The following is a 20,440-nucleotide window of genomic DNA, read 5'->3' as shown; positions in this document are numbered from 1 at the left end:
CTTTAAAAAAAACAACAACAACAAAAATTCAGTCCTTTCTTCATACATAGTAAGAAAAAGTAGAAAAGGGAACAAGCAGTCTATTTTCTCCTCCACTTTGCAGGTCACTTTTAAAGACATTTTGGAACTGTGTACTGAAACATGAAGAAATCACCACCTATCTAAAAGAAAACTAAAATATTCTGATACATTTAATATGTTCATTTTTTTCTCAAGTGCAAATGCCTCCAATCCAAAGGCACATATATTAACTTTGGTCTATTACCATTTTCCTCAGGCCTGGTCTAGCTATACTTAAAAGTTTTGCCAAGATAGCCATGTTGAATAGGAGCGTGTGGGGGAAAAACACTCTTAACCAACATACGCTGGAAAAGTCCCAGGTTATTTCATTCAGGGAATTGATATAAGCTACACCAGCAGAATAACTCTTTTGCTGATATAAGCTGCATCTCCATTAGGCGAGTTTGCTGGTATAGCTATAGAAGAGTGACTATCTGCTTCAGACAGGTGTAACTCTCCTGCCCATAACAAATGTTAACAAATTCTGAGAAGGGGTAATCACAGAAGAGCCAATTTATTTTAAAAAGATGCCTGAACATTGGTACACTTCTATTAATTTTCCAAAAGAACCGAGGCTACCTTTTTGGTACATTGTTATTGTACATTATTATGGTATTATGGTACATTATTATATATATATATATATATATATATATGTGTTATGTGATAGAAACAGTTAATAGCTAAAGTATTAATATTTTAGTTTAGATATACAAAAACTATGACATTTTGCTACCTTGTCACAAAAATTAAATCTATTGAAAAAAGGAAAAATAAATAATTACAAGACATTTATGAACTAAACCGCCTCTAGAAAATAAGAATGGCCATACTGGGTCAGACAAAAGGTCCATCTAGCCCAGTATCCTGTCTTCTGACAGTGGCCAATGCCAGATGCTTCAGAGGAAATGAACAGAACAGGTAATCATCAAGTGATCCTGTTACCCATTCCCAGCTTCTGGCAAACAGAGGCTAGGGACACCATCCCCGTCCATCCTGGCTAAAAGCCATTCATGGATCTATCCTCCATGAACTGATCTAGTTCTTTTTTTTAACCCTGTTATAGTCTTGGCCTTCACAACATCCTCTGGCAAGGAGTTACACAGGTTGACCGTGCATTGTGTGAAAAAATACTTCCTTTTGTTTGTTTTAAATCTGCTGCCTCTTAATTTCATTTGGTGGCCCCTAGTTCTTGTGTTATGAGAAGGAGTAAATAACATATCCTTATTTACTTTCTCCGCACCAGTCATTTTATAGATCTCTCTCATATCCTCTCTTAGTCATCTCTTTTCCAATCTGAAAAGTCCCAGTCTTATTAATCTCTCCTCATATAGCAGCTGTTCCATACCCTTGATCATTCTTGTTGCCCCTTTCTGAACCTTTTCCAATTCCAATACATCTTTTCTGAGATGAGGTAACCACATCGGCATGCAGTATTCAAGATGTGGATGTACCATGAGTTTATATAGAGGCAATATGACATTTTCTGTCTTATTATCGATTCCTTTCTTAATGATTCCCAACATCCTGTTCACTTTTTTGATTGCCGCTGCACATTGAACGGATGTTTTCAGAGACCTATCAACAATCACTCCAAGATCTCTTTCTTGAGTGCTAACAGCTAATTTAGACTCCATCATTTTATATGTATAGTTGGGATTATGTTTTCCAATATGCATTAGAACATCTATCTAGAGATAGATATTCTAAAAGATCCTACGAAGAACTTTGAAAAATGCCCTGAAATCATGAATAATGTTTGGGGCGTTGGTTATAACCTTCACTCAATCCTTCATGTAATTATGCAGGTGCTTAACTTTAAGCATGCGAGTAGATCCATCAAGGTCAAATTAAAATGCTTCCTCTCAATTCTGAATGGTGAGAATCTGCTTTAGAGAAAAGCTCAGTTTTTTTCTATGGTATATGTGAAGTTTAATGGGCAGGTACTAAAGAAAGTTATGCTGGCTGCAAGTTTGCCAATTGCCAATGAAAATCAGAGAATGACACTAATGTGTTAAATTATATTTTTCAAAACAGAACACAACCAATCTGCTCTATTTTTAAATGGTTAGTATTTTACAACGAGGAGAACACTGTAGAAACAATATAATTAGGCAAGTATTGACTAATACCTGTTGCGTTGCTTAAGGAATTATAGTAATTTGCACACACTAAAATTTCACACCATATTATAATGTGAGCTAAATTAGAAATCCTTTACAGTTAAAAACAAAATTATTTTGGAAATATTACCACTGAGATTAAAATCAAAGTGCATATTTTAATCAAATATAGTGATGCCAACAACTATGCTCTGAAACTCACATGGTTTAGTAATGTAGAAAGCTTCGAGCCATCTTGAATATTCTTCTCCAAGATGTTCAGGACTTTCACTGTTTTATCTGTTGAAAGCTAAAATAAAAATACATGTATCAAAATAGCAGAAAGAGTATAAACAAGTGGTTAAAAACAAATGTGTGCATGGAAAACAGGTCATACTGTGTAATTCTGTTGTAAACATTAGATTGTAAATACTTGGGGTAGGATCTTAATTTGTGTTTGTACAATCTCTAGCACAGTGAGGCCATGATCATGCCTGAGCATTCTGATCATATAATAAAACTAAATATGAAGTTATAGTAATAATGGTGATGTCTGTGTAGAAATTAAAAACAAACAACAACATTCCATTAGTCTTCTGTTTGTTTTGTTTTTTACAACACAAGGGGATTAGCAGTAGTTTCTAGTGGTTTGTCACTTGAATTTTACAATATAAAAATCTTGAATAAACCACAGTATGAAGTCAGTTTTCATGTTGCAATCAATTTTATAAGATGAATTCACTGAATTTTTCTCATCAAAATGTAATTTTAGAGATTTAGGTTAAATTCTTTATCATTAATTAGAACACTTTCCACAAAAACTGTTCACCCAGATTACACTTCAAACTAGAAAAATGTATGGGAATATGTTTAATTATGTATATCTGCCACTGCTATCTTCCCCAGTGCCAGGAATCAGAATTTGCCAAAACAAACCACTAATGATGAACCTTAGTTGGCTAGAGAAAGTTTTGTTTTTAATTTATTCTAAAGTTTATGGACAAGCACAAAACAATTTCAACACTGTTTTGGAACTGCTGCATATATATTTTATTCTCACAGGGGGACTGTGCTGAAAATAAAATAGTTCTACATGACCTACTCATGTTCTACAAAATTAAGACCAAGAAATGAGTGGAGCTTGCTGGCCCCTTTAATAATGGGAGCCACTAGCCCAGGTCTTACTGGAACTCAGTCCTTTAAGGCCACTGGTTTCTGGGAGATGTAGACCTCAAGTGACTGAGGGACCATGACTCACGTGATATACAACCACTTTGTAAAAGAGCTGTTTGTGCTCAGTATGATGTAGACCCTGGCAAGAACTCCAGTCAGTAGAAGCTGAGTCTAAAGAGACTTGTAGGGAGCAAGGGCTAATATCTGGGAAGGAGATGCACCCAGCCCAGGAAGAGGAGTGAGAACACTCGTGGATAAGGCCAGAAAGGAGGTCTAGAGCTGGGGCTATCGAAAACTAAGGAAGAGGTTCGTATACTAAGGAATCCAGAAGTCTTCATAAGAAGTGGCCCTGGAAACCCAGAGTGAGGATAGTAGTGAGGTTGAGAACATAGAGCCTATAGTATAGAATCGCAGGGTTGGAAACCCATACTACGAAGAGAGTATTAATCTTAGCGAGATGATACCAATAACCTGCTTCAACAGGATAAACCCCAAAATTGAAGCCCAGGAGGGTATAAAAAGAAAGACATAGCCTGTTGAGGGCACAGATATTGTTTAGCCTAGGGAAGGGAACCCTGCATTAACAGGGACGTACGGCTACTGGGCCTGGGGGAAAGGAAATCCAGTGAGATGCCTGGGAAAAAGACTGCTGTTGTACTCTGGAAAGGGTGGACTTTGTGACATCACCCTCTAGCTACATCATCTCAGTGAAACGAAGCACCGAGGACCACTCGCTGAAAGGAGGGAAACTGAGGTAAGCACATAACAGGAAGAAGTAAGAACACGGTTACAGAGGGGAAATGTATTTTATACATTTAACGCTGAAATGTTATGTACATTTGCATTTTTAAGATCATGACATACCTTGTCCATAATGCCCATTGCCTTAATTTTTGCAGATTCACTACCCAACTCACTAAGCTGATGTTTTCCCAAAAGCAACTCCTGTGGAATCTCATCATCATCACCTTTAAAAAAAAAAAAAAAAAGAGTTTACATCCATTCCAATTAGGCTGCTTATTCTGATGCACAAATATGGATTTAGAAGCCTAAATTCAAGCACCCATTTCTGAAAATCCTTGGCCAAAGTATTTTAATATGTCCAGCTAAACAAGCAGTTCATTTAACCAATTAGAGAATCCCTTTGCCTCAAAAAATCAAAAAGAAAAATGGGTGTCATTCTACAATTAAACATTTTTGCACTATCAATGGATTAAAAATGTATATAACATCGCTGAATGTTTTATAAAATATCAATAATAATTTTCCCAACCCATATGAATTTAAGATTTCAAAACCATTTTTCCATTCCAAATTGTGACCCGATAACCCATCCTCTGCCCCCGCCAAAAAAAAATCCGATTAGGTCAATCAAAGCGTTTTGTTTCAATGTTAATACTTATATTTTAACCATTTTTGGTATAAATTACTTAAAATTTCAAAATGAAATGTCATTTCAAACCAAAAAATTGTTTCCAAAATATTGAAATGTGATATTTCAGTGTTTGAAGCTTTTCAAACATTGTTTCCAGCTGGGAGATTTTTCAAAACCAACCCTTTCCCACTAACAGTTTTGGTTTCAACAAATCAACATTTTCTGACAAAGTAAGTGTCATTGGAAAATTCCCAACCAGCTTTTTAGTTAAATTTCACTCAGTAGTTTGAAAAGCTACTGATTGCATACATAGGTTGTACAAGTGATTATTTGTTTGTTTATTTTTACAGAGGTAAGAGCTAGAAAAGATCTATTAGGTTATCCATATGCCAATACCCAACTGTTTGCTACAATACAGCTTCTAGTGCTTTAGGTGGGGTAGGGAGAGATTTTTGAAAGCACCTCAGGGATTTAGGAGCACAAGTTCCATTAACTTTCAATGGGAGTTACGCTACTAAATACCTTAGGAGCATTCTCTCTCAAAACATCTTCAATCCCCACTTCTGATGACCCATTAAGGGAGGTGTAATGCAGAAGATAATCACATTTGGGATAGATATTCTCCCCACCCCAGTAGCTTAAGGTTTGCATCTGTTGTGGTTTGTCTCTCTTCTAAGTCCTGCAAGGAACCAAGGTTGGAGGAAGAAGAGCAATTAGAGGGTAGAGGAGGCGCTTATCTGTGGTGGCAGCCAAAAAGGAGAAAGGAGACATTTCCCAGAGTGTACATCGGAGGCAGCCAAGTTACAAAGAAGAGGCTCTGAAATAAAATACTTAGATGCAAATTTTGTAAAGGCTTCATGTAGTTTTGTACAACAGAAACAGCAGTGGAGAAATTTCTGACATATTACCAAATGTAGTAAAATCCATGTCTTCCAAATTTTCCAAAATATTTTCTACTGAAGCAGTAAACCTCTTAAAAGTTGAAGAATCCATCATTTCTGGTGAAAAAGAAAAGTATATATAGTTGAGTTATATACAACAGACAACATAACCCGAAGAAAACAACAAATTCAACCTTCCGAAAAGTTACCTTCAGGTGTTAGTTTAGGTTCATAAGCCTTCCTTTTCTTTTGTTTTTCTTTTTTCTTCATTTTCCTAGCCACTAGTAAACAAATTCAGAGTTTAAAATGAAGATATCTGAAACAAATGCCTTTGTTCAGTTTCGTAAAATATTCTGTTGAAGTTGGATACATGAATATTAAAAGCCATGAACAACATTCTTTAGACTAGCCTATCCACATTTAATATGCTTATATTAAGAATGCATGGAAGGGTCATATTAATTATATAGAGTAAGATGTACTTTAATACTTATGAATTACCATCACTGAGGGGAGGAGGAGGAGAATAATCATCCATGTCAGAGTCTTCTGGAGTACGATTGCGATAACGGCTACTACCAGAAGTCCTTCTTCCTTCGTGATGACTGCTTCTCCTATGATCACCAGAACTTCTCTTATCATGCTCTTCATACTCCCAAGCTTTATCATCATCTCTGTCCTTTTTATGTCTTTTCCGAGACGCTAAAAATGAAGCAAGTTTTCATTAGATAAACTGAAATCAGAATGATTTACAAGTTTAAGCAAATTTGTGTACTATTGTTACATTAAGCCAGTGTGCATTATAAACCTATAACATTAAAAACCCAGCCATGTCATTATCCTAATAATATTTTTTGAAGAACATATAAAGTCCATGCCTGAAACAGGAAGAGAAGCCTGTTAAATTCTTAAAATACTTACTCAGAATGCCTGCCCTTTTAAATAGAATAAGGGAGGGAAAGTTGTAGGGTAAGTTTTTCATAAGTGTGACTTGGGCTCCCAAGTTTCATTTTTATTAGGCATCTAGAACCCCAACTCTCATGGACTTTCAATGAGACTTGAGGCTCTCAATACCTACATCACTTTTGAAAATGGGATTTAGGAGTTTAAGTCTGTTAAAAGCCCATATTTTTAAAGGTATTTAGGTATTGTAATGCCTAACTGATTTAGAGGCCTAAATCTCATTTCAAAAGGGATTTAGACACCTAGGAAACCAGTGCTGTTCCTGGACAAAGGGCTAAACAGTGAGGTGGCAAAATGTGTATATTATACAAAATTACTCAAGATAGTTAAGTCCAAAGCAGACTGTGAAGAGTTACAAAGGGATCTCACAATACTGGGTGACTGGGCAACAAAATGGCGGATGAAATTCAATGTCGATAAATGCAAAGTAATGCACATTGAAAAACATAATCCCAATTATACATACAAAAGGGTAGGGACTAAATTAGCTGTTACCACTCAAGGAGGAGATCTTGGAGTCATCGTGGACAGTTCTCTGAAAACATCTGCTCAAGGTGCAGCGGCAGTCAAAAAAGCTAACAGAATGTTAGGAACCATTAGGAAAGGAATAGATAAGAAGACAGAAAATATCATAATCCCACTATATAAAATCTAGGTTATGCCCACACCTTGAATACTGCGTGCAGTTATGGTTGCTTTGTCTCAAAAAAGATATATTAGAATTGGAAAAGGTACAGAGAAGGGCAACAAAATGATTATGGGTATGGAACAGAGGAGCGACTAAAAACATTTGGACTGTTCAGTTTAGAAAAGAGATGACTAAGGCAGGATATTTTACAGGTCTGTAAAAACATGACCAATGTGGAGAAAGTGCACTTATTTACCCCTTCACATAACACACGAACCAGGGAGTTACCTGATGAAATTAATAGGCATCAGATTTAAAACAAACATAAAGAAGCACTACTTCACAGAATGCACAGTGCACATGTGGAACTCATTGCCAGGGGTTGTTGTGAAGGCCAAAAGTATAACTGGGTTAAAAAAAAATTAGGTAAGTTCATGGAAGATAGGTCTATCAATGGCTATTAGCCAAGATGGTCAGGGATGCCACCCCATACTCTGGGTGTCCCCAAACCTCTCATTGCCAGAAGCTGGGACTGGATGACAGAGGATGGATCACTCTATGATTGCCTGTTCTGTTCATTCCCTCTGAAGCATTTGGCACTGGCCACTGTCAGAAGACAGGATACTGGGCAAGATGAACAATTGGTCTAGTCCAGTATGGCCATTCTTCTATTTTTATGTTGTTAAATCCCATCACTGTCGAGCACAGCAGTGCCTAAATACCTTTAAAAAACTGGGTCTTAGGATTTTTTAAATTTTAATTGTGATACATTACACAAAACTCAATGTTCTGAAGGTGAGTAGCTAAAAGAAGGAAGCTAGAACCAGAACCCCAGAATGAGACTGTGGCTGAAACCATAGACAGTAACGGTAGCCAGCAGAACTGACAATAGGACAAATATCCCACAGGCTAATCAAGCTCTGGTAGAAATCCAAACAGCTGAATAGTGATTAATTCCAAGCGAGATTGGTGCACTTATGAAACTGATAAAAATGGTTGAGAATGTGTGTGGCAGTGTTGGAAAGCTAGCAAAGCAATTGCCCATGAAACTACTTGGAGCCAAGGAAAGCAATCTGGGGTGCTTGGAAGTTGGGAGAAATACTGGAAGGGAAATAAGTGCTTGGGGAACTGTCCAGGCTCTGTCACCTCTTAAAGGAATGACACTGTATAAACCTGAACTGCTGATTTAAAAAACAAAAACAAAAAGCCACCACCTTTTCAAAAGGCGCCAAACCTTTTGTGTCCTGTGGCACCTTTAAGACTAACAGATGTATTGGAGCATAAGCTTTCGTTTGGGATCTGAAAACCAGGAAAGCTCCTCCCTGGAATGTGCATCATCACTAGTAATAAAAGTTCTTCAGGCCATCTAGTCCAGCATTCTGTCTCTTATGGGGATAATATCAGTAGAGCTGGTTGGAAATCAGAATTTTTGGTTTGTGGGAAGTATTGACATTTCAAAATTTGTTTTCATCGCAAAGTAGAACAAAATTTCTTTATGAAAATGATGATTCTGAAATTGTTTCTTTTCCTATTTTTATTTTCACATTTCATAACAAATCAGTAATAATAATAATAATAATAATATGCCCTATGACTGATGTCATATGAAAATAATATACTTTCAATTTTATTGTTTTAAAACCATGGAGGGTAGCCACAACTTGGTATTGACAAACATTCTATCTTCTTTTCTAGATTAATAGTATTAAGTTGCAGCTCCCCTTAAGACTTTTAGTACAATAAAACAAAAATAGAATATTTCAACTGTGTCACTATGTCATGTCAGTAGGAGTAGTGTATATTATGCACCCCCACTACTGGCATGATAATATATAAAAATAATAAAAGTGTAAATATGAAAAACAAAACTATAAATGTTCAAAACAAAACTATTCTCCAAAATAAAAAAAATCTGAAATGAAACTGTTGAAAAAACATTTAGACAAAAAATGTCCCACCAGTTTTAAAGTACCAGATACTTCTGAATAAGATGTAAAGACCATGCGAGTAGGCATAAGTGGGATAATCTGACCCCATATTAGGTCTCATCCTGATCTCTAAGAGGTAAAGCTTGATGTAAGCCATGAAATAGGTTTAATATCCCTTCCAAAATTGTTTATCCAGAATTATAATTTTCTTGATATCCACATAAATACCCAATGCACTTTTTCAATCTTGTTAAGTTCTTGGCCTCAACAACTTCCCATCGCAATGAGTTCCACAGTTAAATCCAAGTTGTGTGAAAAAATATTTTCTTTTATCCTTTTTGAATTTCCCACCTTTTAATTTAATTGAATGTTCCCTCTGTTCTTGTGTTAGGCGAAAAGAAAAAATTTCTCAGTCTACCTTCTCATTACGATTCATTACTTTATATACTTTTCTCATGTCCTCACTTATTCATCTCCATGCTAAGGGAACAATTCCAATTCACTCCCTCTCTTCATACCAAAGTTTTTTCATGCTTTTGATCATTCTTTTCACTCTTCTCTGAACCCCCTCTAATTCTGCAATATCATTTCTGAAATGGCATGACCAGTACCATTCACAGTACTCCAGATGAGGCTGCACCATTGATGTATAAAGGCATTACAAGAATATTTGTATTATTCACCATTCTATTCTTTGTGCATCTTAACAGCTTTTTTGACTGGAGCTGCACACTGAGTAAAGATCTTCACTTAAGTTTCTACAATGTCACCCTGGCCCTTTCTTGAGTAGACAATTCATTTTGAACCCTGTAAGGTGTATGCGTTGTTTAAATTTTTCCTTGCAATGTGATTACTTTGTATTTATCAACATTCAATTACATTTGCCACTATGTTGCCCATTTACATGACTTTTTTAGGTCTTTCTGGATTTCCTCATAGTCTTTTCTGATCTGGACAAACATAAGTAACTTTGCATCACCTGTAAATTTTGCTACCTCACTACAGCCCTCCATCCCCCCTCCCTCCTTTCCAGAATATATTAAACAACACAGAACCCAATATGGAATCTTAAGGCAACCCTCTGTTAAACTTTTGCCATGATGAAGATTAACAGCCGGGTGCCTCAAGATTCTGTACATCATGGTCACAACAGCAGCCATTGGTGTCTTTAAAAAAAAGGTAGTGTACTCCTCTTTGGGTTTCCATCTGAATGTGGTGAGATTTCTTTATTAGAGTAGGTGACAGAATTGTCTGTGGTCTCAGATCCATGGGAGCTCCGTATCAGATTATAATACATGATTCTGATGACCATCTTGCCTCTCCTCCCCCCAAGTCACTTCCATTCAGACTGATGTCAAAGGTTATCTCAAGAGCTGTTAGAACTAGAAGTAATTTTGATTTGTCCAAGCAATAATACCCTCCACCCCCCAAGGATGAGGCAGTCCAAGAAGGGCTGTGCCTGAGAAACTCACTGGGCACAAGGAGCCCAAGAGTCTCTATTTTTTTGTTTTCTTGTGTTTCCAGTTAGGAAAAGTGACAGATCATTTTCTTTTTTGAGGCTTAAAAAAATTCCTAAGGCCACATTACAGCAAGAGTTGCTTGCTATGCTGAATTCCAGACCTCTGACTGATCTAGCCCCTGTATGCAGTGAAATCTATTAGTATGCCTCCAGTGCTCCAGGGAGAAGGGGAAGATTCCCCAGTTCAGTTTGTCAGACATGGAGGAGACATGAGAATTTACAAAACTAGTTTTTAAGATAGTACATAGCATTATGCTGCAGCACTAGGAGTTTGAGATCCCTGACTGCAAAAAATCACACTAGAACTGAAGTATGGGTGAAGTAAGATGATAAATATTCAATTTTAAAGTGTGGGTAGTCACCAAATTCATTCAAAAAATTTTCCCAACATTTTCATATAGAATATTATCCATGTAAAACTTCTCGGGTCTTTTTTAATGGTCTTTTCTTTAACCTGAATCTAAAAGTGTCCTGCAGCACAAGTGAAAAAGTCTACGAGATATCCTGCCATACATGTAGGATTGGGGAGGGAATTCTAACAAGCTACCTATTCATCTTGAGTGGTAAACTTAGGTTTAGTAATTTTTCCTAAAAATAAGTTGCTCAGTCAACAAGTTATCTAGTCAGCTCAGAAATCTGTTAGCAAGAGCAAAGAGTTATCCTGCTGTTTAATAATATTAATAGAATGATGTACTACTTACATTCAAAAGCTTCTTCACTTTCATTGTCTTCATCAGAACTGATCTCAGCATATTTTGGTTTCTCATTAACTGTGCTACGTTTGCGCTTGTTCATTTTCACACGTTCACAAAGTGGCATGGTGGATTCAATTTCTGCCAGGAGCTCAGGAGGCAACTCCTTTAACACTGACTGATCTATGCTACCTATTAATGAAGAGTAAGAAGAGTAAATGTGAATCTGAAGATAACAGTAAGGGCCCAAAGCTGTAGTCCTTTCTCAGGACTAATTCTAATAGAGCACCCACTAAATATCTCACAGTTAGATATTCTTCAAAGTAACTGATGTCACAAAGTCCTCTGTCCAAAGTTTTAGATTTTGTCAACTTTACAATTAAAATCATCATACTGCATCTCTTACGAATCTACATTTAAAAAATGTTTACCAGCATAGACATGATACAAATTCAACCAGCGACCTTCACGTACACTTCCCTTACTCCCACAAAACAGGGTCTTACTTCAGTTGGTTCTCCAAAGTTGCACAAGTATTTAAAAAAAATTAGGCTAACTCAGGATTCAATATGCATCCTGGTCACATTTCTACTTATTCTACAACATCTCCAGTGCACATAAGAGGATTACTTTGCAATATCAGCAGGTGGAGACAAAAGCAATCAGAATTTACAAGGTTGATAACCTTAAAATAAGGCCAGATGACTAGCACACCTCAATTGTTTCCTATGTGGAAATACAACTTTTTTGTGGCTGTTACAGAGTTCATTTTTGTTGCTCTTTTCTTAAGCTTATCACAAACACTTAAAAAAATTAAAGCGATTGATTAGGTATCAAATAAAAAGAAACAGCAAATAGGAGTACACTATTTTTTAATAATATTCCTTACAGTACCAGAAAGATTATGTAGCATCACATTGCTGTCATCACACATTTTGGTAGTGTTGTTAGGCCTATACAAAGCCAGGACCTCTTAAAGACAATCCTCTATAGGGAGGGTGTCACACGTATTTCTTAGCAATCAGCCAGGGAAACCAAATTAGTTCAAAGACCAAGTGTTATGCTTCAGCACTGGTTCCAATGTCCCAATCCTGCGTAGACTTATACAGGTGCATATATTTATGCACTGAATAGCTTCACTGAAGTTAATGAGACTACTCATAGTGCAAAAAGCATGTGCATAAGTCTTTAGAGAATTGTGACCTAAATAAAGGCATGACGAAAAGCAACTATGAAAGGAAGACAAGGAGTGGCACGGGAGAAGAAGAACATGTTTCTGCAACTCAGTTTTTAGTGTTTTCTTTCTTGTTGCATTCAACAGGATATGGTCTGCTCTGTACAAATCATCTCTCGCCAAATTCTCTTAAGAAGAGTAGAGGTTATTATATATACAGAGCCTCATTTGTTCAGGTTCATATAGAAACACCTGGAAAATCCAAGTTTATGCATAAGAAATGAGCCATATGGTAACAAGTATTAGTCTATAAAACAGATGCTAATGATTTTGCTCTGCTTCAAATTTACAAGTTACTTATAAAAACTTAAAAGGGGACACAACTTAACTGTCAAATAGAAATGTGATTTTTATTTCCTAAAATATTTAAGAATAAAACGTTGAGGAAAATTTGTTTTCAATGTATTTAGTTTTTGCATTTGATAGGATTTAGTGTATAGTTAGTTTTAGTGTTAGCACACTGCACAGTCAGTCACTTTTTCCTCTAGTTTGTGTGCCTTTTTGAATAGTTGTATGGGAGGGGAAAACATTTTGCAGTTTTCTTTAGAAAAGGTTTTTAAAACCACAAAATTTGGCAGGAGGCAACAGGGGCAGGTGAACTACCTGAAATTCCATTTAAGTTTGGAAACTGACTAGGATACGTTGATGAAGTGCCTTCAAGATATTAGCTACCATGCATGTTAATTCTTTTTTATATTTGTACACTACAATATAGTTGTAACAATCAAAAATAATCATAATGAAATGTCAATTTTACCAAGGCACTTTATACTTAATACTTGGGAATCTTCCCAAGTATTACTTTAATACTTTTAAAATATAAAGACATTTTATGTATATGTATTTTACTGTACAGCATTGTAAACAACAAAAATTCTGAACATTGATATGTTGTCAGATACAATCCATTACTTTTCACACTTACCAAAAATTAAAACACCGGTGTACTCTTTAGAACAATTTACTACAGGACCTCTGTAAAGTCCTAACTACATCATAATCACTCACACTGGTGAACCCTGTGAGAACATGGTTGCCCCAAACATGGTTAAAGCGTAGTTCAACTTTACAGTACAAACAGGATGTGTGTTGTAACCTTCTAAAGCATTGGCAGATCCAAATATAATATTTCCTAGTTAAAATAACATTTCTGTGATCCACAATTAAATAATACTGTAATGAGGAATACTAGAAAAGTATGGGGGGAGGTTGGCATACAAGATATGTACTTTTTCTGAAAAAGTGCTCTAAAACAGATTCAGTCTGAGGGTTCAAATGTATATTAAAAGCTTTGACAGTTAATATTAAAAAAATTCTTTAAAAATATATTCACACAAGTAACCTAACAGACAAGTCCCAGAGTTCAGTGACCAAAAAAGACATCCTGTTACGCTTTTCCAGAATAACTTTTCCCTAAAATTCCTAGATTCACATAAACAATTTCAGTCTGTATCTGTAATTACAAAAAACACCTTTAATTTTAATTAAAAATACTTTCTCCTACCTAGTTGATCATCTAAATTAATAATACAAATTATCAGTGGATTTTATTCTGAGAAATGTCATGGTATTTGCATTTATTTTACAACTTGAAAAAAATACAAGTAACTTGATTCCCTCACCTTCCTTTATTTACACTATTCAATAATATGATCAGAAGTCTTTCATGGTATAGCATTTTGTCTGTTGGAATCTTTATTTTACTACATAAGGCTCCATAAGGGTGGTGTAAAGATTAACAAACTATCAAGGAGAATGGATTCTCTATCTTTGAATGCCTTCAAATAAAGATTTACTAAAAAGATATTTTAGTCAATCACAAGTTAACAGGCTCAATACAGGCATACCTGGATGAAATTCTCTAGCCTGAGATACACAAGTTATCAGACTAGATGGTCTACTGTCCCTTCTAGTCTTAACATCTATAATAAGTAGATATGAGAAAGGATTAAGAGAATGTGCCATTGCTTGTACTCTGTTCCATAGATTCGAATTCCAGCATTTATTGACATGCACTCCAGCTGCCTTCACTATGTTAGATGTAGCTGTACTGAATGGATAAGGGATTAGTAGAAGCAGCCTGGCTACAATCTGAAGAGAAACACATATGGACTTTGAGGGATCAAGTACGCCTCATTTGAGCACTGAATTTTGTAGGCTGTGTCAGTAGAAGTGCATAAGGGTGTCTTCTTGCCATGGGGATTATCAGCAGTCTGGTGACAGTGGTTTCCAGGGTTTAGTGACAGGAAAATAAAGGCACTGTCTCAGAAGAAATCCTCAGCACAAAGGTGAAGAGGTGATAATATTTAGTGAGTCTGGTGTTATTTGCGTGCAGTAAGGTTAGTGTTTGAATGTAGGCCAGGTGCAGGTAGCTCCAGTTTACTATATCTGACATAAACCCGAATTTTGCCTTAGCAGACAGAAGGTGTTAGACTTTGTCCTTCAGTGCACACGTGTTTCGTTTGCAATGTGTTCTGTAGCATCTGTGAGGACAATGTGTTGGGGTATCGCTTAAAGAGGACAAAATTAAAGTTGCATTGTGGGGCTGATGTGAATCTTAAATCTTCATTTCCCGGTTTTCAAAGGTTTAAGTTTAGTCACTCTCCACAATGCTCTACTGTGCAACTTTAACTCTATGTTAATAAAGTTTTAAGGCATTTAATTTCCTTTTAAAAAAAAATATATAGTTTCTCAGTATTTGCATATAACACAACCCATCTCCCCCACTCTACTGCCTCTGGCTCCTTGCCACTGATTATTCTAGGCACAGAATGTAGTGTAGTGGTTGCATGTTGGTCCTTCCACTATCATTGCATCATCTCATTAGCTCGCCTTCTGCCTGTCCAGCACTGATTCTCCCTCCTCAGTCCTTCTGCCCATGGAGAAGCTGGCATCAGCCTGGGACCTGCATGTTAAGGAGCTGGGGTAAGGATACAGAAACAGTCCAGGGACTTGCATGGAGTCAGTGGAGACATTTTTGAAGGGGGACAGACATGGGATCACATCAGAGGAAGGACTGTCCTGTGGTTAGGACACTAACCTGGCACATGGGAGGATCTGGGTACAATTCCTGGACTTTGGGCAAGGCACTTAGGTTTTGTCTACAAAGGAAGTTATAGAGATCATAATATCGCCATAACGTTCTTTGTGGATGTTTATTTCTCAATAAGAGTGGCTTATTTCTTTCTTTCTTATTTCTTAAATCATTTTCAAAGCAACAACCTAAACTGGAGAAAGGCACTCTTGACACCAGAAGAAGTGTGTCTACACAGGGAGATATGCTGGTAACTATAGCAGTACAAAGTCACACCTCAACTAATAGCGATACTGCTTCCCATGTAGACAAGACATTTGTTTCTGTCTCAGTTCTTCATCTGTAATATGGGAACAATAGCTTTTTGAAGATAAATACATTGAAGACTTTGAGGTGCTCGGATATTACAGTGATGGGGGGCAGATTAGTGCCTGTGATTGATGGATGTGGGTTCCTGGAGAGGAACAGAGCTGAAGCCACCTCAACATCCCCCACTGCACAGCTCTGATTCCCTACTTTCCACCCCACTCTTCCCTGCACTGTTCCAACACTCCCCCTCATTGCTCTGACCTCCCATAATCCCCCCAACAGCTCAGACTACCCTACCACAGCTTGGATGCTGCTCCCCTCCTCCAACATTACCTCCCTCATGCCTAATACCAAATGACTAAAATCAGTTGGGGGATGATTAGAGTCATAGTTTTAGCCCCCGGTATGTGCAAAAAAAGTTAGAACCACTAGGTGATTTTGTAAAATGTTGGGTTTGTTTAGGGGACTGTATCTTGGAAAGCCCTTGCTCAACTGACCCTAAACTTAGACCAATAACTCTATCCCACACCCCAATAGGATATGGCAAATTTCAAGGCAATCTGGATAAAGACGAAGATTTTAGAGTATTTAGAATAGCAGGCCTTTAACTAGAAAGCAATGAAAAAACTCAGCTATAGCACAGCATGAGCTCTTTTGTACCAGCAGTCATGTGTAGTGGAAGCCAATGGAGGCAGTTTTGATTAGTAATCGAAGTACAAGACTAGGAATCATTTCCACAAGGTGGTTTTTATTCCTTAGTGTCCTTCTCTGAACTTCTCACCTTTACCTATTTCTAAAATGAGGCTAGTACAACCCACTTTTGACAAATGCTTTGAGATCTTTGAAAGAAAAATATGAAGTGCAAAATCATATAATAGTACTCTGTTTAAAATGAAGTAGCATTGGAGATCCAAATAAATAATTCCAATGCCTTACAAAACTAATTCAATAATTCTGTGAACAATTTATCATGATATTAGTTTATTTTTTGTGAACCTGACCTTCACTATTATCACTATTCCTGAACAGTAGAGACACTGTTGGCAGATTCATGACCAATTATGATTAATTTGAAATTTTGTTTTTATTTGATAAGTGTGGTGGTGGTTGTTTTGTTTTGTGCACAAATGTAATGCTTAGTATCCTTTTTACCAATATGGAAGCTTTGATTTTGTAATTGATGTGATCCACAGATTTGTCATGCCCTGTGTTATGATTAAACAAATTAAAATTTGAGCCATAAATCCTCTTGAATTATATTGTTTTCAAAGCAGAAAGTAAAATTATGCCTCAACTGAGGTAGTTCCATAACTTTTTCCTCACATTAATAAATCACTTGTACATAACACTATCTCCACAGAGTTTTGAGATATTGGTAAGCCAAAGAAAAAACAAGCTTATTCCTTTTGTCCCAAACTGTTAAATACCAACTTTTAATTGGAAAAGATGGTAAAATTAAGAGGAAAATGAGATTTTTAAAATGATCACTATGTGGTCATTTCCCCGCACCACTCATTCACTTCCTTTAAAACCACAACTTATTTAACTGAACCCATTAAACAATATTAAATTTAAGTTTAAAACTGATCTTTAATATTTCCATCTCTTTTGAGGTGCACATTGAGAGTTTCTTTGCTTGCTTTCACCCTTCACTAACATTTTGGCAAAAGTCAGGGGTCTCTAACATTCATGACCTAATCACTGTGTTCCTTCCTTTAAATAAAAATGTAATTTTAAATAATCATTACATTCACCAAAATAAGATATTATTAAAAATTAAATTTCAGGTGAATGTTAATTGTCTAATTTGAAATAATTACGTTTATAATTTTAAAAAGATATTTAAAACTAAAACATGGTATTAAAAGGAGCACTTTATCAAAAAGACATGAGAAAAAAGAAAAATCAATCTGAAAGTAAACAAATAGCTCTGTCTTACTCCTATTATAGTCACTGGTAAAACTCCTATTGAATAGAACAGGATCAAGCTTAAAGTAGAAGTCAACAGGTTAAACTTTCTTAGGTGGGAAAATCACCTAAAGCAGATCAAAAGTGATGAATGCTGTACAGCCAGAAAAATTCGTTCACCAGTGGCTAGTAGAAAATTTTCCCCATGGTTAACTTCTGCTGAATGTAAACTTTCACTAAAAAAAATAAGCACATTTTTCCAATCATGAATGTCTAAAAGTAAGCAAGCACATCCAACATTCAGAAATCTAAATAAATGGCTTCATTTTCAGAGGTGTTGACTTCTACCACGGTTGTGAGTGCTTAGCATCTCTGAAAAATTAGACCACAAGTTTCTAACATTTATATCTGCAAAGATAACCTTTCAAATGAGAACCAATTAAGTGCTGACTTTCTGAATCTGCAAAAGGACAGTCCATGTGTTATTCTATTTCTGCTCTCAAGGAGATGAACAAAATTTACAATAATCTGGTCAGTTTCAGGGCTGTGTTCAGAAGTAGATGAGCATCATGTCAATTTCACTCTTTTGCAGCTTAGAGAATTCTTGGAGTAGCAGCAAAGGCACTCGCTGGAGTGGAGAAGAAAAAAATAGAGGACAACCCACACAACTCTCAGTAAACTGGACATGGAGAGAGGGGTGAGGTAACTGAGACCTCTCCTCTTTGCAGTAGCAAACTAAGATGAGAGAGAGAGGGACTGTGTGTGTCTTCTTACATCTGACAACCAAGGGTGTTACAAGTTTATCTGATATCTGCTAAGAAATGGACATACAAAAGATGAAGCTTCCAGAGTGCTATGTTAGTATAAATCCTGGGAGTGGGAACTAGTAAAGTCCTGTAGTGAGACTGGGATTCTGCAGACCCTGCAGGACCTACTACCATAATAGTGGGAGCAGGTAAAATGTACTTCGTTACGGGTGGGATTGGGAGGGGCAAAAAAACCAGATTGCAGTAATTTGTGGGAAAATATTAAATCTCTCATCAGTTTACCATGTAAAAATTGCGTCTGAATTCCATTTATATATAGATAAACCTATTCAGAAGTTGAAAAAGCAATGAAGATATTTCCCCCTAATTACAGTATTCTAGTAATGCTGTTTTGAATACACAAATTTAACTAATTTAAAACTTTTAATTGTGAATTTCCTTATAGTCCCTGTGTCAGGGCCCCTGCTGAAGGCCTCATGGCCCTGCATCACCCTGCCCCAGAGTAGAGCAGCAAGAAAACCTCCAGGCAGCCTAAGGTGGCTGCAGAAGAGAGGCCAATCAGAGGAGCTGCTGGAGCGACCAATAAGGGCCAGAAGGGCCAGATAAAAAGCAAGCAGCAGAGCGGAGTCTTCAGTTGCTGTGTGGAGCTTGATGAGGGAGGCCTGGGTGCCTGACTGACTAGACGAACAGCAGGCCATGGACAGCTTACTGCAGAGAGCCCACTGACCAGAACTGAGCCCAAGTAAACCTCCGAAGACCAGCCAAGAGACCCAGCGGCCAGGGGGATGCTTACGAGAGTGCCACCCTGACGTAAGACCAAAAAAAGAAAAGCATGCTCACACCCAACCAACCAAAGGGAGCTGGCCCAGGAGAGGTGGGTATATAATCAATAAGTCAAACTTTTGTAAATTCCAAGCATTCCAGATATTGGTTTCACAGCATTTAATAGCTGTTCTAGTTGCACCATTGGAAGCACCATTGGAGCTTCCTGAACCATAGCTATCAAATTTATAGGACTTAAAAGCTCAACCAGATGTACTTATACATTTTATAAATTCCATGAACTCTATTTTTCTCATGGAATTTCCAAACTTTGCCAGCTTCATGCAAATAGCTACAATTCACAAAAAATTGCAAGACTCCTTAACTGTGGCGTTAATACCTTTCAGCTCCCCCGCCACTCCTTCCCAGTAATGTTATAAATGTGAATTGCCCCATACATCTCATGAAAGGGGGGCATGGATCACTGTTCACATCACACTCCCCATCAGTACCCAGTCCAAGCCAGGGAAGCTAATGATCCAACCAGAGGACCAAATTCGGCGATGAATCCTGGTCATGTGCCACCTGAGGCATATGCTAAGAAGAAGATCTCATGGAAGCAGTGAAGGACTCTCCTGACCCAATCAGAGAACTGTGTGGGAGAGCAGGAGGAGAATGAACATGCCAAGCTCACTTAGCCATGACGATATACCCTGGATGCTGGGGTAGGTACTGGGGATTCCACTGCTACCATTTCTGGGAGCAGAAACCACTACCCCTGCCTCATTGGGAGAGAAGGCCTTCAGCAGGGCCACAGTGTGGGGCAGAGCCACAGGGAGCCCCTGTGACAGGTTACGCCCAGGACCATGGAGTGCATTACTCCAGCCTGCCAATTACCATATGAATGGTGCTTAGACTACAACATGTCCTGAAAACTCAATATGGGATCCAAATATCAAACAGGATTCTTTACTTCTCATGCATCACCCCCAGAAATAAATGTTCTGAAGGCCAAAGTATACCTCTACTGACACCAAGATATTTCCATTTCCATCAATAGGTTTGAATAGATGTAACTGTTTGCAACTTCAAAACAATTTTGATG

At 37.2% G+C, this 20,440-nt stretch overlaps 1 protein-coding gene across 11 annotated transcripts in view; it reads right to left on the bottom strand.

Moving 5' to 3' along the window:
- The window catches only part of NIPBL (NIPBL cohesin loading factor), a 299,958-nt gene that overhangs the window by 84,638 nt on the left and 194,880 nt on the right, over nt 1-20,440 (bottom strand). For 10 of the 11 annotated variants that reach the window (XR_010602148.1, XM_008168695.4, XM_008168692.4 and 7 more), the window contains 6 exons: nt 11,331-11,513; nt 6,093-6,293; nt 5,801-5,872; nt 5,619-5,708; nt 4,200-4,303; nt 2,386-2,472 (listed from right to left, as the gene is read on the bottom strand). Coding sequence is in view for 10 of the 11 variants with exons in the window: in XM_008168695.4 (XP_008166917.2) it covers nt 2,386-2,472; nt 4,200-4,303; nt 5,619-5,708; nt 5,801-5,872; nt 6,093-6,293; nt 11,331-11,513 (737 nt within the window). In the remaining variant the exon portion in view is untranslated. The remainder of the gene's footprint in view (nt 1-2,385; nt 2,473-4,199; nt 4,304-5,618; nt 5,709-5,800; nt 5,873-6,092; nt 6,294-11,330; nt 11,514-20,440) is intronic. The other variant, XM_008168694.4, reaches the window with a different exon arrangement.

The sequence above is a fragment of the Chrysemys picta genome, chromosome 6 (assembly GCF_011386835.1).
Source record: "Chrysemys picta bellii isolate R12L10 chromosome 6, ASM1138683v2, whole genome shotgun sequence".
Lineage (NCBI taxonomy): Eukaryota > Metazoa > Chordata > Testudines > Emydidae > Chrysemys > Chrysemys picta.
This window is presented reverse-complemented; position numbering and strand designations above follow the sequence as displayed.